Source organism: Vicia villosa, unplaced genomic scaffold, assembly GCF_029867415.1.
Source record: "Vicia villosa cultivar HV-30 ecotype Madison, WI unplaced genomic scaffold, Vvil1.0 ctg.002131F_1_1, whole genome shotgun sequence".
NCBI classification, from domain to species: Eukaryota; Viridiplantae; Streptophyta; class Magnoliopsida; order Fabales; family Fabaceae; genus Vicia; species Vicia villosa.
The window spans coordinates 98,795-118,296 of NW_026705848.1; the positions used below are offsets into that span (position 1 = coordinate 98,795).

General features: G+C 32.3%; 2 protein-coding genes across 2 annotated transcripts; one reads left to right on the forward strand and one right to left on the reverse strand.

The window, feature by feature from the left end:
- Positions 1-414: 414 nt before the first annotated feature.
- On the forward strand, positions 415-3,272 carry LOC131638000 (uncharacterized). Its single transcript, XM_058908559.1, has 6 exons — positions 415-698; positions 818-878; positions 976-1,111; positions 1,934-2,252; positions 2,390-2,518; positions 2,616-3,272. The coding sequence occupies exons 1-6, from the start codon at positions 596-598 to the stop codon at positions 3,071-3,073; spliced, it is 1,206 nt and encodes a 401-aa protein (XP_058764542.1). The 5' UTR covers positions 415-595; the 3' UTR covers positions 3,074-3,272.
- A 6,129-nt stretch (positions 3,273-9,401) lies between these two features.
- LOC131637988 (RING-H2 finger protein ATL8-like) lies at positions 9,402-10,432 on the reverse strand. Its single transcript, XM_058908547.1, has one exon. It carries the CDS (start codon positions 10,141-10,143, stop codon positions 9,514-9,516), a length of 630 nt encoding a protein of 209 aa, XP_058764530.1. The 5' UTR covers positions 10,144-10,432; the 3' UTR covers positions 9,402-9,513.
- Positions 10,433-19,502: the final 9,070 nt, after the last annotated feature.

The following is a 19,502-nucleotide window of genomic DNA, read 5'->3' on the forward strand; positions in this document are numbered from 1 at the left end:
ATATAATGACCTACTAAATTCTTAGCTAGTTCATGATTGTGAATACCACATCTAACTGTTACATTCAAACTAATACTGCCTGACACATATTTCAACATAAATGGACATTTCACTCTTCTACTACAAGTGTCTAAGTGTCTTGAGAGGAATTTTGATTCTTGTAGTTTCCTTCTCTGTCATGACCTATTATTGTTTTTTACTAATTTTTTAAAAGTGTATTTTTTTTATCAATCGTAAATTTAAGATGGATAAATAATAAAATAGGTATTTTTGTGGGAGTGCGTGATTTAACAATAAGAGATGGGTGGATAAAGAAATTGGGTAGTGTAGGTAGCAACACTTTCCAAAATATTAGAAGGCCAGCGTAAGTTCAAATGGGCCAACAGATAGTTTTGACTTTTGAACGACACACCGTTACTACCGTGCATGCTACCAGAGGAGAACACTACCTTCGCCACCACAGCGAAACCTCGGGAAACACGATACAGTCAGAAATGAACGAAGAACAAATCCAACAATCAGTAGCAGAAGAACAAAAACACAATCTTTGACTCTTTGAGTAATTCAGCTCACACTAATTTTCCAACTGCCACACATGGATGTTACCGAATCACAAACGGATCCAGTTTCTCTCGAAAACCGACCCGGAATCTTCATCATCGGATCCTCCACCGTCGGCAAACGCACCCTCCTTTCCCGTAACCGCCTCTTTCACTTTTTAGGGTTCTAATTAACGCATGTTTTTTGTTTTTTTTAGGATTATTTATTTATGTGGTGAAATTTTGTTGACATTTTGTTTTGTTGATGCTGAGTATAGGATTGATATCTGTTGATTCTGAAGATGCATTTGATTCAGCTTCGGAAGTAAATGTTCATGGGTATGTTTTCTATGAATCATTTTATGCAAATGATTGTTTATGATTTATGTTTTTGAGTTTCTGTGATTGTGTAATTTGGTTATGGGATTATTGATAGGTGGACTATTAACAATAAATACTATACTGCTGATGTTGCTGTTTGGATGGCTCATCTTCATGACGGGTTTTCTGTCGACAATGTTCCCGGGTTTGATCAAATGACTGCTTTGGTGATGGTCTTTGACATGAATGATGTTAGTTTCTTTGCCTTCGTTAATAACGATTTTATGAAATTTTCCTCATTACCTATTGACTATTAACAGTTGTCATAAATACATAGTGGGATATAATGACCTGATAGCGATGCGCACACAACATTAATTTAGGTGTAAAACCAGAGTAGTCAATCCTGGATAGCAGTGCGGAGTGGCCGACTCCAAAAATGGGATGGTGGGATAGCATATAGTGGGATGGACGCCATTTGATTATTTTTTGGATGAATTACATGAATAGTAATTATAAACATATGAAGTGAGAGAGGTGAAGGAGGAACTTGTGTTTTTTCTTTGGAATGACTGAAGTGCAGTCTATGCAGAAATGTCGGTGAAGGAAGGATAGGGTTGAGTCTCGACTCAAATTTGATTCAAAAACCCAAAATTACCCTTAAAACGTTTTAAATTTAAGGGGTAATTTCGGTTTTTCAGAAGTGAAAAGAATAGCGTGACAAAAACCGCTCTGGGCCAGGAACTGCTCTGCCCACGCTACCCGCTATTTACCCTATAGCAGCTGCTATAGTGTTGTGCACCGCTAAGGCTCTTCCCATAGTAGCTGGCCTCCGCTCAGCTCCGATATAGCAGGATAGCGCCGCTATTGACTACTCTGGGTAAAACTAGGATAAATTAATTTTGTTACATTAGAAAAATATAATGATATACTTATTCTGAAACAATTTTTATTTGCTTAAACAATGTATATTTCGAACGGAATGAATACTTTCTTGTTTTACTTGTGGGTTGAGTACCCACAATGCAGTTAAATTTGTATGTAATGTATAGTTATTTTTTCATTATGTGCAGTTATCTTCGCTAACTGCACTTCAAGGTTGGGTCTCACACACTGATATTCAAAAGTTTGAGATATTACTATGTATTGGAAACAAAGTAGATCTGGTTCCAGATCATCCGGTTCATGTTGAATACAGAAGACGGTTGCTGAAACTCGAAGACTCTTCTGCAAATGAATTCTCCGAGTTTGGAATATCTGAATCTGAAGGAACTAGTTTATTGGGAAGTGAAGAACCATCCTGGGACATCAGAAAGTCGTGTTTGGAATGGTGTGCTGAGCACCACATTGAGTTCATTGAGGCCTGTGCTTCCAATGCCGATTTTGACAAATGTACCGATTCGCTTCCTTTTATATTGATCTGGTTTATAACATACTACACATAACTGACTCTTCCTTTTATATTGATCTGGTGCAATTTCGTTACATGTATAAACTTGTATCTTGATAAAATGAAATGTTGTTTACAGGCCTATCTGTAGACGGTGATTTACAAGGAGTTGAACGCCTCTATGGGGCACTTTCTGCACATATGTGGCCTGGGATGGTACTGAAATCCGGTGAAAGGATAAGCCAACCATCATTTCCAGATATAGAAGGTCGGTCTCTTTATTTAATTTTATTCTTTGTAGCATGCTCCTAGTAATTTAAAATGAATGTGTACTAATTTTCGGTTATCCGTTTTCTGTTCTTCAGAGATATCTTCGGAAGAATCTGACTATGAACAAGAGTATGAAGTTTTATCAAATGGTTTAGACGATGCTTGGGACGAAACTGAACAAGGATGGATTTCTGCAACCTCCTTAGATGCAGGAGAATCCTCAGTTCCTCAAAACAATCCCAATACAGCTTGTGAACACGACAATCGAAATAAATCCGATAAAGAGCTCCAACCCACAACTTCAAGCACCGAGTTTAAGAACCACGGTGACACAGCTGTTGTTCACAGTACGGTAAATTCTGAAAGAGACGGGAAATTAGACGAAAGTGAATGTCTTGAGTTAGATGATTTGGAACAGTTGATGTCTGAAATTGGAAATATGCGCACAGGATTAAGATTGATGCCTGATTTTCAAAGAAGGGAAATGGCCGCAAAGCTTGCTATGAAAATGGCTTCCTTATTTGGAGGAGATAGTGATGAAGCCGAAGTTTAGTTGGTATGGTTAATTCTATGAGATTCGATTTAAATTGTAAGGATACATCATGAATGAATTCTCTGTATCTTTATACGAGTCATCGTGTCGAGGCGATGAGCAACTTCTGTTGCCCAAGGATGATGCTGAACATGTTGATCCAAGTTCAGTTACTCTTGTTTTGCCACACACTGTTCAATAGCCCTATTTTATTTCTCAACCTTGTCTTGATAATTTTTATTGCTGAAAAAAAAATCTTTTGCAATAGGTGTAGATACAGGCAAAGTCATGATAAGGCGGAGCCGACTATCAATCATTAAATTTTCTTCAGTTTCAGTTGCAAACAAAGATGAACGGAATTCTTGAATAGTTGATAGATTATTCAAACTCGATGCTCGACCAGCGTCAATAATAAAATGTTGAAGTTGAAATTTCAGATTAGTCTTTTTTTTGCTCATTGAAATCCATAGGATAATATTTTTCAACTAGAATGCAATTGGTATCAAGGTTAAAAGTAATATTTCTCATCGGAACCAAGACGTCCACTTGGTCTTTTGCTAGAAAGATAACATGGTAAGCAATAAGTAGCATCTTTTGAAGGTGAATATTTTAACTATGAAGAAAAAAGGCTAAATCAGGCGTGTTGAAAGCATCTTTGATGATCTTTTTTACCAGACAATGTATATTGCTCTAAATTCATTTGATATGGACCCTGTTTTAAAAAAATTCTTTGTATTTCATCCATTTGATTTACATGATATTTCTACATTGAAGGACGTTTTTCAAAATCACGTTCTAAAGAATTTTCAATGTCATCCCAACAAACTATTAACGTTTTCTTCAATTCTTGAATTTTCAAAAACTCTTTGAGGTTTGGGCATAAGTGTTAAATTCTCTTCATCTCTTTCTTTCCTCTTGAAAAAATAATTAATTTTTTTACTCTTCATTATCACTTTTGTGCTGCATAATCAATTAAATAAATTAACACAACACAACAAAATCCAAAATCAATCTTAGTGAGAATCAATGCCAAATCAAATTCTAAAACAAAATCATAACACAACAAAATCTTAGTGAAAAAAATATAGTGAAAGTCAATCACAATTCCCAAATCAAAATCATAACACAAAAAAAAAATCCCTAATCAAAATCATAACACAACAAAATCACAAATCAAACACTCAGTAGGGATACTTTGGTAATTACACATTTTGAAAAAAAAATTAAAAAAGGTGGTTGTGCCCAACAAAATTCAAAATCAATCTTAATAAGAATGAGAATTAATCCCAAATCAAATTTCAAAACAAAATCATAACACAACAAAATTTTAGTGAAAAAAAGTAGTGAAAATCAATTGTAATTCCCTAATCAATTTTAACACAACAAAATTCCAAATCAAAATCATATCACAATAAAACCACAAATCAAAATCATAAGACAACAAAATCACAAATCAAACTCTAAATAGGGATACTTTGGTATTTACACATTTAGAAAAATAGTCATTTCTATATTAAAAAGAGAAAATTACATTCATTTTAAAACAAACTTTATTTGCAAAAACGACAATTATTTTAAAATGAAGTGTTATAAACTCGCTACATAAAATAAAACTAAGTTTAAATTTAGCATACACATACTCCCACAACAAAGACATGTTGTTGAATTGAGTTTCAATGACTTTAAGGTGCCAAAATCACCGTAACTTTTTCTTTTATTCTATTTTCTCCTTTTTTTTTTTTTTTTTTCACTTTTCCTTTCATCAAAAAGAACTATAATCACTTAAAGTCATATGAATCAAAGTCACTGAATCCTAATCCCATCTTACTACGTTAAAAATGACATGTTATGTCATTCACATATTAAATTTAAAAAAATTGTATTATTTCATTTACATGCTAAATTAAAATAAATTGAAAGTAATTTGTATAATCTTTCGTGAATATTATTCATTGTTTTACATATTTAAACAAAGTGACAATAGTTACTATAAATTCGAAGACACAATATTTTCAATTTGAAATCCAAACCCAAGTAAAACATCTACCAATTCATGTACTTTTTGTTTTTTTAATTATTTTTTCATTTACTTGGATTTCTGTGCCACTCCTAAAAGCTTTGAAAAAGGCTCTGGTGTACAACTACGGTGTAGCTATTTTAATGTCAAAATAGCAAACCTCAATCTAAAAGAGAAATGCTAAATCTACACCCATATGTGACACTACACCGTATATATATACCAATTCATGTACTTTTTGTTTTTTAATTATTTTTTCTTTACTTGGATTTCTGTGCCACTCCTAGAAGCTTTGAAAAAGGCTCTGGTGTACAACTACGGTGTAGCTATTTTAATGTCAAAATAGCAAACCTCAATCTAAAAACATTGGCATTGCCAATAAAACTAGTTTGAAATCCAAACCCAAATAAAATATCTAATCTAAAAACAATGGCATTGCCAATTAAACTAGTTTGAAATCCAAACCCAAGTAAAATATCTAATCTAACAACAATGACATTGCCAATAAAATTAGTTCTTACTAATAAATTCTTATATCATTAATAAACATAGAAAGTTGAATATAATTAACGACAATATTTTACTTCACCTGTACTATTTACTAAATATCATGTGCTATGACTTGCACGTTAGTGAGAATCAACCCGTACTATTTTTTTTATAACAAAATCAAATAATCAATCAATAGTTACTAAAGGGAACTTAACAAAATTGTAATTATTTATTTATAATTTCTTTTTAACTTTTATGAAAAAAGTAAGAAAAGTTTTGTGAGATGGAGATAGTAATATACTGCCAATAATTAGGAAAAGAACACCATTCCCCCAACGTAAAAAAGACTTTGATTGATATCATTATAATAATAATAGTCTCTATCAAAAAGAAAAAAGAGTATTTAATGGATAAAAGATAATGTAAAATAAAAGGTGAAAAATTGCCCAAAATCATACAATATAATATAGCTAGATGAGTATTTTGGCAAGTTTGCCACTTGTCAAACTCTCAATCCATCCTTTATTTATATTTTAGCTATAAATGGAAACCTTCTTTAAATATATTATTAATATTAAATTTTTATGTATTTTTTAATTTTTTTAATTTATCTAATTAATGTACTCTGTTTTTTGTGTCTCACGCTTCACATACCAACCTCGGTACATGTATAAGCAAATATTTGGGGAAGACCGAAGAAAATATACCTCCAGGCTCCAGCCGTTTCACATTCATCATCAATTTCTATTCTCCCAATCCCATTCATCTCATCTTCAATGTCACGCCTTCGATTTTTCAGGTAATCAATTAAAGTTTTTTGTTGATTTCTCTCTCTCGCACATTTCCATTTCAATCTCGGTTAAAGATAAAAAACAACAACAACAAAACACTTGAACCAAATCTCTACACGATCTCCTGCTCATTCTCAATCCTCAAACGCATCAACCCAGCAATCAAGAGCAAAGAAGAAACTAACCCTAAACCCATCAAATCCCATACCTCATATTTGATATTCACGGTATACATGGTGAAAAAACGAAAATGCAACAACAACTTACAAACAAAAAACAAAAGATACAAACGAATTCGAAAAGGGTTAGGTATGTGGAATGGTTGATTTTTTATTGTCAAATCCTCTTCTGTATGCTTCGTCTTCTTCTCTCTGATTTCTGATTCGTTCTTCTTCTTCATTTTCGTTTACAGGTTATTGTTGTCTGTGCGGTATGTTAGCGGTGTCTGAGTTTGGGTTGTGGGAGTTCTTAGTGATTTAGTGAAGGTGCTGATGATTTGCGGTTATGGTTTGTGATGAGAGCAGGGTTGTAGTGACATTGACATGGAAAAAAGTATGCAAATTAAATGGTTTTTTCGAAGTTTGTTCTTATCAAAGTTTTGGTTGGTCTGATTTAGGTGAATGATATTGAATTTTGATTAATGATTTTAGTTTTGTTTATTATGGTTTATAGTATTATATAGATATGGTGTAATGGAGAAAGCTCAAGATTTTGGCCGGTCGATGAAAACAGAAAGCTCAAGAAAGGTAACCTCTATTTAGCATTATAAAAAGGAATGTGATGATTTAATAGAAGATATGGAGTCTGTTCATATGAACATATTCCTCCCTTTGATGTTTTCTATTTAACTTTAATTTTCTTTAGGATTTTGGTAGTCATATTCTATCATTTGTTTTCATTAGTGCTTTTTATCTGTTGTATCATCAAAATAAGCTATTGTCTATGTTGTCAATAGCACGCTATAGCACTGCTATTGCGGGATAGTGTATCGGTGGTAGGGTTCAGCAGGCAAAATATAGCCACTACTAGGATCTTCGTCAACAGGAGCTCTGGGAAGCTTGAACGACGATGATTCATCTGAGGTAACTATGCTTCTTGAATTAGTTGAGGGAGTAAGAAAGCATAAGTAGAGAAGTTAAAGGTTTCTGTTACATCTATGTATTAGTTTATACATGAGCACTTATATGATAAGCGATTTTGATGTTGACTAACTTCAATGTTTTTTTATTTGGTTTTATTTGTTCATTATTTTCTCATGTAATTGCATATTACAGAAGGAATTAAAAGATCTCATGGTATGTCTCTCTTTGCTTTAATCGTCATCATCGTTGTCGTCGTTGTCATTTGAATTCTTTCAAAAATGAATAAGGGTTGATTTGGTTGTAAAATGTGTTACTTTTTTGCTGCAAATGAGCGGAGGAAATATTGGAGTATCGGCTTTTTCTGTTGCAAAGAGTATTTTTACTTGGGTAAAGGCTATACTGGTGTGTGATATATTCTAAATACATTTTGTTTCCTTATAATGTCAATGTTCCATGTAGCATGGTTTTATTATTTGCTATATTTGGTATATCAGTATCTAATTCTATACCATTCTTTTGCTTTATTTCATGATTTAAAAATAGTCAAGTTAGGCTTGCAATGCTAAGCTATTGCCAGCTGTTGCATTAAACTTAATTTTTTTTAGTTTCTTCATTCTTATGTTGCTTTGTAGTTATACTTTGCCATCATTCTGAGTACTGGATGATCACCATCTATATGATTAGGTGAACAGTGGGCATCCTATAACAAAGGCCATTGTTGATCATTCTAAAGATATCACAGAAGATGAACATAAGCATTCATTCATAGAAGCAAAAGATTGTGTCTGTTTCAGGACATGTGAATAAGAAATTGATGCAAAATCATAACATAGTTATTTCAGCAGGGGCTGGAAAAGCACTAGCAGAAGTTGAAATCATGGTTCAAGCTGAGATTTACGTAATCATTCGATAGGGAAACTATTGGAGTTCTGGATATTCTGATGCATTGAAACCTAATGCAAATGAACTTAATCAAACAATGTTACAGAAGTTAAATATTGTTTGACAAACATGAATTTTTCTATTATAGGGGGCTTTCATTTTTGGATATGGACTTTTCAATTTTCATCTCATATTTCTAATTCTAGAGCTTAATTAAACATGAGTTTTTCTATTATAGAGGGCCACTGCTTTATGTGGCTAGATCAACTAATTTATATTCATTGGTTTATGTTAGTTATAAATTACTTAATTAATTATTTTATTAATTCCTAATTACTATTTTTTATTGTTTATTATTTATTACTTTCAATTCATAGTCATTCTACTTGAACAAGTTTTCATTCTGTAACGTAGTGGTGATGGAAGCATATCAAAATAACACAATCTCCACTCCCCTCTTTTAATTTTCACTTTAATTTCAAATCAATTTTGATTATCAATTTTGTTATAATAGAAATTCAAAAATTATTAATTATTAATGTTATTTAACAAAAATGTTTATCTTCTTTATGTTGCAGGTAATTGGCAATCGAGGCTTGCGAGAATTTAACATATTGTATAGAGAATTCAATATTTAGGATTTGAGACCAATATATTTGTCAATTGTATAGTAGTTAAAAATTGTAAAATAGATATGTAATATATCGTATGAGTTAAGTTGTTGGTATTCTTTTTGAATATAAAGAATTGAATATAATGAATTTAAAGACTATATAATTTTTTTTAAATAACTTATAGAAATTTTGTACAAAATTTAAATAACTTACATAGATTAAATTTTTTTTAAAAAAATGATATATTCAATCTTTAAATAATACAAATATATTTAGTAACAATAAATAATTTATTATTTAAAGAATAAAATATGTATACTAATAATATCAAGAATATTTTATAATGGATTATAATATTATTATAATGTTATTATAACTTTATTTATAAATTATAAATAATTTTATTATATATTTTTACTTATTAATATTTAACCCGTGCCTCGCACGGGGGTATAGAGACTAGTTTTAATATATTGAGATAAACTCTGAACTGAGAAACAAAAACCAGAGATTTAAACAAAATAATATATAATATTTACATTTAAATATACAAATTGATAGAGAAAATATAAAATAACAAGTTTTACGGCAAAAAGCCATTATAACCACCGTGGCTATGTCTATCAACGCCGTCGCTAACACAATTGGAATTCACAACAACAACTTCTACATTCCTGTCGCCGGTGGTTTTCGGCTCTGTTTCTCCGGTGACTTCTCCAGTGACTTCTCCGGCAGGATTTGGTTGGTATAGGCCGCATTTCTGACACCTAGCGACGGCGAAAGGAGCACGGCAAGAAGGACACGAGGAGTGAGACCCAAGCCACGTGTCTACACACGCCACGTGGAAGCCGTGACCGCACTGGGGAAGCACTCTAACCTCTTCGCCGGCGGTGAACTCCGAGAGACAAATGGCGCACTCCGACGAGACTATCCATTTTCCGGGAGTGTCGCCGAGGTAGGTGAATTTGGGAAGTGAATTGAGAACTTTCTTTTTGAGACCTTTGTTGACAACGGCGGTGGTCGGGGAGGCTCCGGCGGCGGGGCCGCGGCGGAGCCAAGCGCATCGGGCGATGGCGGTGAGGCCGACGACGGAAATGAGAGCGCAGAGGAGAGCGGCGAGGATGACGACGAAGTCGGATTCTAAAGAGGCGGTGGAGTCGGGCGGAGGTGCGGCGGAGGAAATGGATTGTAATGTTCTAAGAGAGCGAGTCATGTTGAAATGGAAAAAAAGTTAGTTGAATTGAGTGTGTTATTGTTTATAGAAAGAGAGAGAGAAAAGAAGAGGGTTTTGGGAAGTTGAATAATTGAGGTAGGTACTTATAGTTGAGAAAGGTAGGTTTGGGTATTGTGGATTATTTTAGGATAAGAGTCAGTTGGAGAAGACTTGACTTAAAATGAAGGGGTGTGAGAGAGAGAAAGATAGAGGTGAAATTGGAGGCAGGTTGTGTTTGGTGTGTAGTGGGGTGGTGGGTGCTTAGCTCTACTTAAAGAGGAAGGCTAAGGTAGGACAAAGTTTTTGCTGTGTTTAATTTATTTTTTCTACTACTAATTATATTTATAATAGTAACTATTTAACAGTATCTTTATACGAGTCATTGTGTGGAGGGGATGATGCTGAACATGATGATCCAAGTTCAGTTACTCCTGTTTTGTCAACACTGTTCAATAGCCCTATTTTGTGACCATAACTTTATAAGATTAAAATTAAAATGCGATATGTTTAGACAGGTTCATGGTGATGGTACTGAAACTCGGTGGTAGTGGTGTGTGAAGAATTGTCCGGCTATGACATGTGTACAAGTGGCAATTTGTTATTGTTGAAATTGATGGAAAAGTGTACTAGTACTTAAATTCAAAGTGTTTTAACTACGTGGAGAAAATGACAAATAGTCACACTAGGTGAATAACATGGCTTAGGTATCTTTACTTTTTTTTTTTATTTTACGGAAGGTATATTTACTCATAGCCCTTCAATTATTATTATTATTAAGTTATTATAGAATAAAGACATCAAAGTATATATTTGACCATGAGTTATTTACTTTTTTAGGCAAAATGTGATCCCAATTCCATAGTTCCAGTAGTCAGTAGAATAGAAATTATATTTATCTTGAACTTGATCCATCACTTTAAGATTTAGTGAATTTCATGTGAATTTCGCCATTTCATGTGTTAGATATTTACAAACAAGTTGTTCCGTATAAAGGGAGATAGGTGTGAATGTGTTACGCAAGTGTTGATATTTTTAAGGTAATAGTCAAGTTTGAATGCATATAAAGGATAAGGATTATGTAAGATAGTCTAAAATTTGACCCACCATTTCTTGTAGATTCACACACACACAAAACATAATAATAATGACTGAACAAGTTGCTTGCGGTTTTGTCATATTTTGGTTAGTCAAGGACTTGAAAAAAAAAAAGGTAGTATATGATAAGTTGAGAAAAGTAGGCAAAGTAGCATTTTATTAACGAGTCCCCAACCCAAGTTAGTTGAAAAGTGAAAACAAAGGATTCAGATTTGTAGTAAAAAAAGTTTTGCATTCAAGTATGTCTTGACCGTCCGATCAAGATCAAATAAATAATTTTGAAAAAATTAAAACTATTATATGTGAGTGGTATGATTAAAGTCAAACGGTTTATATCGTTTTGACTGCGTGAATGTATAAAAATCTCAACAACAGGCGTCTCAAATGGGAAAACAAACCAAATTGGTTATACTTGAATCAGATAACACTCTCTCTTTTAGTTTAACCATATATTCGGAGTTCGATATTAGTTTTGAGAAAGTTAAATTTTTTACGGTTATTATGGTTCTTCTCATTTCAATGGATAAATTTAATTAAAAAAACCAGGCAATGCACAAAAATGAAGGTGGAAGATATAAATGCATGCCACATGCCATCTTTGGTAATCATGGTGCTTTCTAATAATGTATATAGGATCTTAAAAAATATATTATTTATTGCTTTTTCGAGTCTCAACTTTCAACTTTGTTAGTGAGTTGTGTTTCTTAACACTAAAAGCTATATCATGAGAGATGAACAAAAGAAAAACCTAGTAAGATAAATAGTGGGTAGGACCACATAACATTATCCTAATACTTAAAACAAAGGCTAATACTAGAAGATGCCATAAATAATAACTTTTTGTATTAATAATAAGCATCAATGGCATGGGAACTCTTATAGTCCTCCCATTGAGAAAGATTAAAGTAGATGGGAAATGAGAATTAGGATAGATGCAAAAAAGGGACCATCTAGTTAAATAGCATCTACACCTTTATTATTATTTTTCATTTAACAAACTATATAATAAAACATTTTCACAAACTTTATGTCCTTCATTTGTCATATCTTACCTTTAAACTTTATTTTATTTTGTTTTGGCTCCTTCTTTTGGGTATTTTCCTTTTACTAATGAAGAAGTAAAGAGATTATTCACATAGAGTGGAAATTAAGCTTCTTGCATAAGGTTGTTTGATAAAAACTAATAATAGTGGTTTATAACATTGAGCACTAACAAAATGCACCTTATTCCTTCATGTGATTCCATTTGACTAGAATGATTAAAATGTTATTCTCACTTATTTTAGTACAAATATTTAGTACTTGTTGGGACATATGAGAAATGTTAGAAACACTTTTTTTTCACTTTTGGTTTTTACACTTCACTCAATATTCATTATTTGAATCCATGTGCTACTATTTTCCTCATTAATTGTTTTTCAACAAAATAAAAATAGTAAACACACATGATAAATTTGAAACCAACTTGTGATAGTTATTAGGATTGTTTGTCTCATTATGATTGATAATTAAGTTAATTAGACGTTGATTGCTTTAATGTCTACCACTATGTAACATAATATCTCTTTTAATTTTTTTAGAAGCATAATATCTTTCAAAAGCATTATTTTTTAGATATTTTATAAAAAAAAAATTTGTCTCAAAATATCTTCTCATGCTATAAGATAAATATCTCTCTCAATATTTGCTTTTATCCCAACCGCAATATGCGCCTTTCTACTCGTCTAACACATGTTGGCTTTTAAAACTTTTTCTTTACTTTTAAAGTTGATTGAAAGTATCAAATTGTATTTTCAACTCATTATTTTTCAAATGAAGATTTTTCCACTGTGCAATTTTCTTAATCATATCGGCTCATGGACATTAAAATTTAAAATTTAAAGATTTGATGTCGTGATTGTTGAAATGTAATTTATATCTAAAAGGTGCGTCCATTAAAAATGAGAATAGACTGATAGAATTTATTAAATTTAAATTTATTTTGCTAAAAATATCAAAGTTGAAATTTAGCATGTAGCTTATCATATGTTTATTTTTAGCCATAAGTTTAGTCTTTAACTTTTAGTTTTTCAATTCTTATTAATGAATAAACTTTATTTGATAACTGTCTTTTAGCTTTTAGTTTGTAGTTAATTTTATTAGCTTTTAACTTTTTCTCAAAAGCTATTTGAAGTAGCTTTTGAGTTTATAGTTATTAGTTTGTGACTTTTTCTTCTATTTATTACATTATTATTTTAATAAAAGAGGAGTGCTAGCAACACTCTCTTTTGAACACTCTCTCAAACACTCACTTTCTTATTGGTTGATACATGTGTGAGCCTCTCACTATGAAAATAGGTCCCACATAAAGTAGTAGGACCCACATATGTTTCAACCAATAAAAGAGGAAAAAACATATTTTTACCCTTAAATGCATTATTTATATAATGAATTTTAAAATAATGTTGATAATTATCAAGTTAGTGAAACGTCAAAGGAGAATCAATGAGATCAACTGAGAAAAAAAATTCAGAATATCATTGCAGTTTTATTGGAGAACGATAAACTTATTTTTATTATCATCCAAAAAAAACTTATTTTTATTTTTTTAGATTAATATAACAAAATTCAAAACTACAACTATTATTTCACGTAACTCGTTAAATTTCATTATAAGATTTATATATATTTAATATATTTTGATGATATCTTTTAATTGTTTTGTATATTTTAATTAATACATTTATTTTTCGAATAAAAATTAATTTAATAATATAATATAATAAGATAATGAAACCACCAATTTCTTAATTAAAAATATCCTTTTAAGAAATTTTGTATTTATTAGATACTGTAATAGCTAATTTATCAAGCACTCAAATTAATTTATCGGCTATGAGTCATCAGCTACCAGCTATCAATCATTAGCTACTAGCTATCAAACATCAACTACCACCTATCAGCTAGTTTTACTAAACAAAGTCTAATAAGCAACTCAATTAATGTTTATATAGATTAAAAAAAACTAAAATATCAATGATACTAAAAGTTTGTTTGCATTGATTTATCTGAGCTTACCTAGTAGCAAAATAATGCAACAACACAATCTCTCCCAAATATCAAATGCAACTTAGAGACAATAAAAAAACACACTAACAACACAACACAATTTTAGCGTGGAAAAACCTCTGTTAACTAGGAGTAAAAATCCACGGGGCCCATAGGCCAATTAATATCTCCAATATAATCAACAATGGATATAAACAAGGTTCTCTATAATACTATTCAGAGACATACATAAACATCATAAAGATCTACAATCAGTCTTGGAATACAACAAGAATTAAGAGATACAACAAGAATTAAGAGAGACAAAACAATCCAAAAACATTAAGAAATTCGCAACTCAAAGATGGACACAACAGACGGACTTAGAAAGCTCAAAATTCAATTTTCACCGTTCAGAATGTAATCCTAGAAGTCATAAACACTGTGATAAAATTTCAGGACGATCCAGCTGTTGGATTAAACGCAAGCTCTGATTTCGTGGGACTAATTTGTGCTGAAATGGGGATGTGGGATTTCACTATTCTCTCTACTTTTTCTTGTTGTCACTCACGTCTAAACCCTATTCCTCTTTGTTGAATAGTAACAAAGACTTACACACACCGCACACGAGCCATTAACCCACATCCATTTGGACCACTCCAAATAGTAGAGATAGCCCAACATGTAAGGGTATGAGTATTCAAATCCAAACCCGATCCAAATAAGAATCATAAATCGATTCAAAAAATCAAAAATACCCCAAAATAAAAATTATTAGCAATGTTTGAATGTCATTTTGTAAAAATCGACAATTCGCATCCGATTTCGGAATAATTTTTCAAAACCAATTCAGGACATATTTTTTTTTATTAGTATGATATATTGTGTTAATTTATTATTAGATGACACATATTTTTTAAATACTATTTATTAGTTTGATGTAATCTTTTTATTTTTTATTTCATTTGTTTCAACCATAAGAGATCATTATTATTTTGTAAGATTAACTTTTAATATAGTATTATATATTATGTCAAACTTAATCTTTATTTTGTAAGATTAACTTTTAATATAGTGTATGTTATATATTATATCAAACTTAATATTTATTAGTATTTTTATAATATTAATTAAAAATATAATTTGTAATTTGGATATCTAAAAAACCGATCCAAAGTCACACCGCGAACACCCCTACTAGAGTGATGTCGATTTTCCTTGTTTTGTATCCATCCCCGCCGTATATATTAAAATTAAATAATTATACTAAATATAATAAAATCATAACTATTAAATAATAATAAAATAAAATGTTATGGAAAATATAATTTCTATCTAAATAAGAATAGAATTTTAACTCTAAGAAACAATACTCTGGCGATTTTAAGCACGGTTCAAACTCAGTTTACCTTCCTCTTAAGCAATCATTTCCCATTGTTGCCGCAAAAGAGGTCTGATCATCCTTTGATTATGCCTCTATTCTTAATCCATTAAACCACCACCATCAATTACCACACAAGCCACAACTTAACGATCTTTTTGCTGATGCGGTTAATAATGTTTGTGATATTCTAACATCTCAACTTCCCTAACAAATTATCAAAAGGGATAGGGTTGCAATCACCACCCATAAAGAAAAGTATCAAGCTGACATTAAAACTTGTAATTTTGATCTCCATAGACATATTATGTGGCCTAAGGGTACAACCACCTTGAAAATGAGTGCCTTGAGGACCAAGCTATCTCCCCTTGGAATTCTCCGAGTAAACGAGGCATAACCTCATTAGGAAAAAAGGCTATTGTAGCGGTGAAATTTGTGAGACTAGAGCTATTGATTGACTTAGTTCAGATATTTTAACAGAGTCGTCACTGCGATTTATTGTTTCCAAAGGAAATAGGAGAAAGAGTGAAATAAAACTCACAAAAGTTTTTAAAATCAAAACTAATAAACTTATCAGAGATCTAGGTACGAGGGGTTGGTTATGCAAGGAGAAGGTATTAGCACCCGTCACATCTACGGTACTCCGTAGGATCCTCTTTGAAATATATATTATCATTGTTATTGTCGTAAAACTTTTTTTGTTGTGTTTTTTGGGTTTAAATAAAGTGGGAGGATGAGAAAATAATATTTTAAAAGTGAGCTCGATAAGACATCGCGTCTTAGGCATACATACCCCTTAAGTGCAATAGGGAAGTCAGAGCTTCTGTAGTTCCCCTTAAAAGGAAAATAAAAGGCCAAGTGAAAATCTTTTTGGGTGTTGAGCTTTAACAATACTCAACGGGTCTTTAAAATGTTAAGCTTTAACAACACTTAACAAGCTTTAAAAGGTGACAAGCTTTAACAATACAAGGCAAAGGGTAATTTAAAAGAGATTGGTTGAGTTTTAACAATACAAAATCAATGGTTGGTTTAAAAGGTTGAATTTTAACAATACAAAATCATTTTTAAAAACAAGTGGGATGCAAAGCTTTAACAATACTAAGCACAAAGTAAAAGAGTTGGAAAAGAGAGTGAGTACCTTGCTAATTTTAGTCAATATCATTCTCATTCCTTTGGAGTTTTAGGCAACATCTTAAGCAAATTATAAATTGGGGTGCAACATCCTAAACAAAAACTAGAGTTTGGATTTTGTTTTGCAAATTATAAATTAACAGTAAGTACATATAACTGAATGATAGATTGGCTTTGACAAATATGAGGAACATGCTAGGACAAGACGTATGATTTACCATGTAACTTATTTCAATAACAAATTCCAAATAATCAACTACCGGTTCTTAAGTTTATTTTCCCCTAAAACCTTAGTGGGAAAACCTTTAAACATTCAATCCTAACCTCAATGTCCATAGAAATTAGTGATGAAATTAAGCATTTGAATTATCAAGAATGTACCGGTTACTATAGGGTATTCCTAGTCATAGGTGATATCTACTATAGTATAATCGATCAAAGGATTTAACAACGATGGTCCAGCCCTGATTGTTAGTCATGAATCAATCCCTATTGGTCCGATAGGGAAAGCATTAAGAACATTGAACAATCAAATTGACTATGAAAAACAAAATTATTACTGGAAATAAATAATCAAAGTTGTTTACAATATCAAATTGTTCAAAATAATTACGAGATAAAAATTAGACGTTACAAGTAGTCGGATAACTTAGATCTTCAATTGTTTTCGCTCATGAAAATCCGCTGCCCTCCAATGACCTTGGTCTCTCCGATCTTTGATCATGTAAAAATTCTTCGTTTTGTCAAAATTCCCTTCTTTTATCATGAAAACCCTCTTAAATAGTAAAAACTCTTCAGACACAAGAGAACCACTCAAATCAGTTGGAAAATACCCAAAACACCCTTTTAGGTCAACACTTAGTAAAAAATCAGAAAAACAAAAGAATCAGTTGCACTTCTGATTCTTTCCTCAAGCTTTAGGCCTTGTGACACGGCCCGTGTCAGCTGACACGGGTAACCGTGTTGTGCTTCTGATCTTTCCTTTAAGTTATAGGCCTTGTGACATGGCCCGTGTCAGCTGACACAGGTGGCCGTGTTGCACTTCTAATTTTCTAGTTTTCTGCTTCCAAGTTGTAGGTCTTGTGACACGGTTCGTGTCAGCTGACACGGATGATCGTGTGGCACCTCTGGTATCTTGAGTCAACGTCCACCGTTATCCCGAATTTCTCCACTTTCTCGCACTGCATCTTTTGGAACTTTTATTTTTACCTGAACACAATTAAAGGGACACAACCAAAGCTTAAAATGTGAGATAAACTTGAAATAAACTTAAAACACTAAAATGCGCAATTTACTTACGGTAAATAAAACTGACTTAAATGATAAAAAATACAAGCAAAGTGCTACAGAGTACCTGGATTCCTATCTAATAAGTGATGAAAATATAATACAAATGGCAACTTATCAGATATCAAATTAGTTTGGCATTAATCACGATGATTTATACAAATAGTACACTATGCCAAATTTGTCTTTTAGCAGCACCCCTACTAAAGCGCTTTTTGGAGAAAGCGCTGGCATAGGTTTCGCTAAAAATAAAATAAAAAAACACGCAAAAAAAGCGCTCTTAAAGGGGGGGGGGGGGGTACGAAAGCGCTTTCTAAAAGCGCTCTTATAGGGGGGTACGAAAGCGCTTTCAAAAAGCGCTCTTATAGAGGGGGTACGAAAGCGCTTTCAAAAAGCGCTCTTATAGGTGGCTTATGAAAGCGCTTTCAGAAGCGCTCTTAAAGGGGGGGGTACGAAAGCGCTTTTACCCTAAAAAGGGCTGGTAAAGGCAGGGCTACCAGAGCGCTTTCTAAAAGCGCTTTCATAGCTGTTTCGTCAATTAAAATTTTTAAAATCCAAATAATAGCTGTTTCATAATCCCTAATTTTCTTTCACTGCCATCGCTGCCCGGAACGAAGAAACACTGCCATCTACGAAGAACTCCATAGAAACTCCATAGAAACGCTGCCATCTATTAAGAGAAGACGAAGACGAAGCTAGAATGAATATGAATTCGAGAAGACCGTATCTCATCCTCAAAACCACCCAGAAAAACAAATACGAATAGAAGACGAAGCTAGAATGAAGAACAACCCTTGCCCAGAAAACGAAGACGAAGGTACACGATTTATTGGTTATTCGCGATATCGCCAATATGTTTTCTTGTGATTTTGTAGTTTTCTCTAGGAATGTATGACTGTAAAGAATTTGGTTGTGTTTGTGTTCTCCTTAATATTGTTTGTGTTTGTGATTTTTTTACAGTTAATATTGTAGTTTTCTCTTGAATTTGATTATATAAATCCTTATGATTCCACATCGCGAATAAACAAAGTGCTTTTTCCTGAGTATATTATATTAGGTGTTCTCTTCTGCTTCTATGTTGTAACTGGGCATTGGATAATGGCATTGTTTTTGACATTTGAAAGATGAATGCAATCGTTTTCTATGCTAATACTCACATTAGCATAGTTATGTGTCGGGTTTGAGTATAACTATTGGTGGTTCTTTTTGCTAAGTGTTTGATAATCCATATATTGTATTAGATTGGGTTTGAATGATATTGTGCTTCTCTTTGAGTTTTGGTTTTGGTTCATGTTCATGGCTGCCCGAGTTCGTTGTGTAAGACATGTTTGAAGTGAACTTAAGTATGCGTTAATAGGTTGGTGTAGTGGCTTCCCGGTTTCTAAGTTAATTGATTCAAAGGTGGTTGGAATTGATCTCATGTTTTGAAGTGGAATTA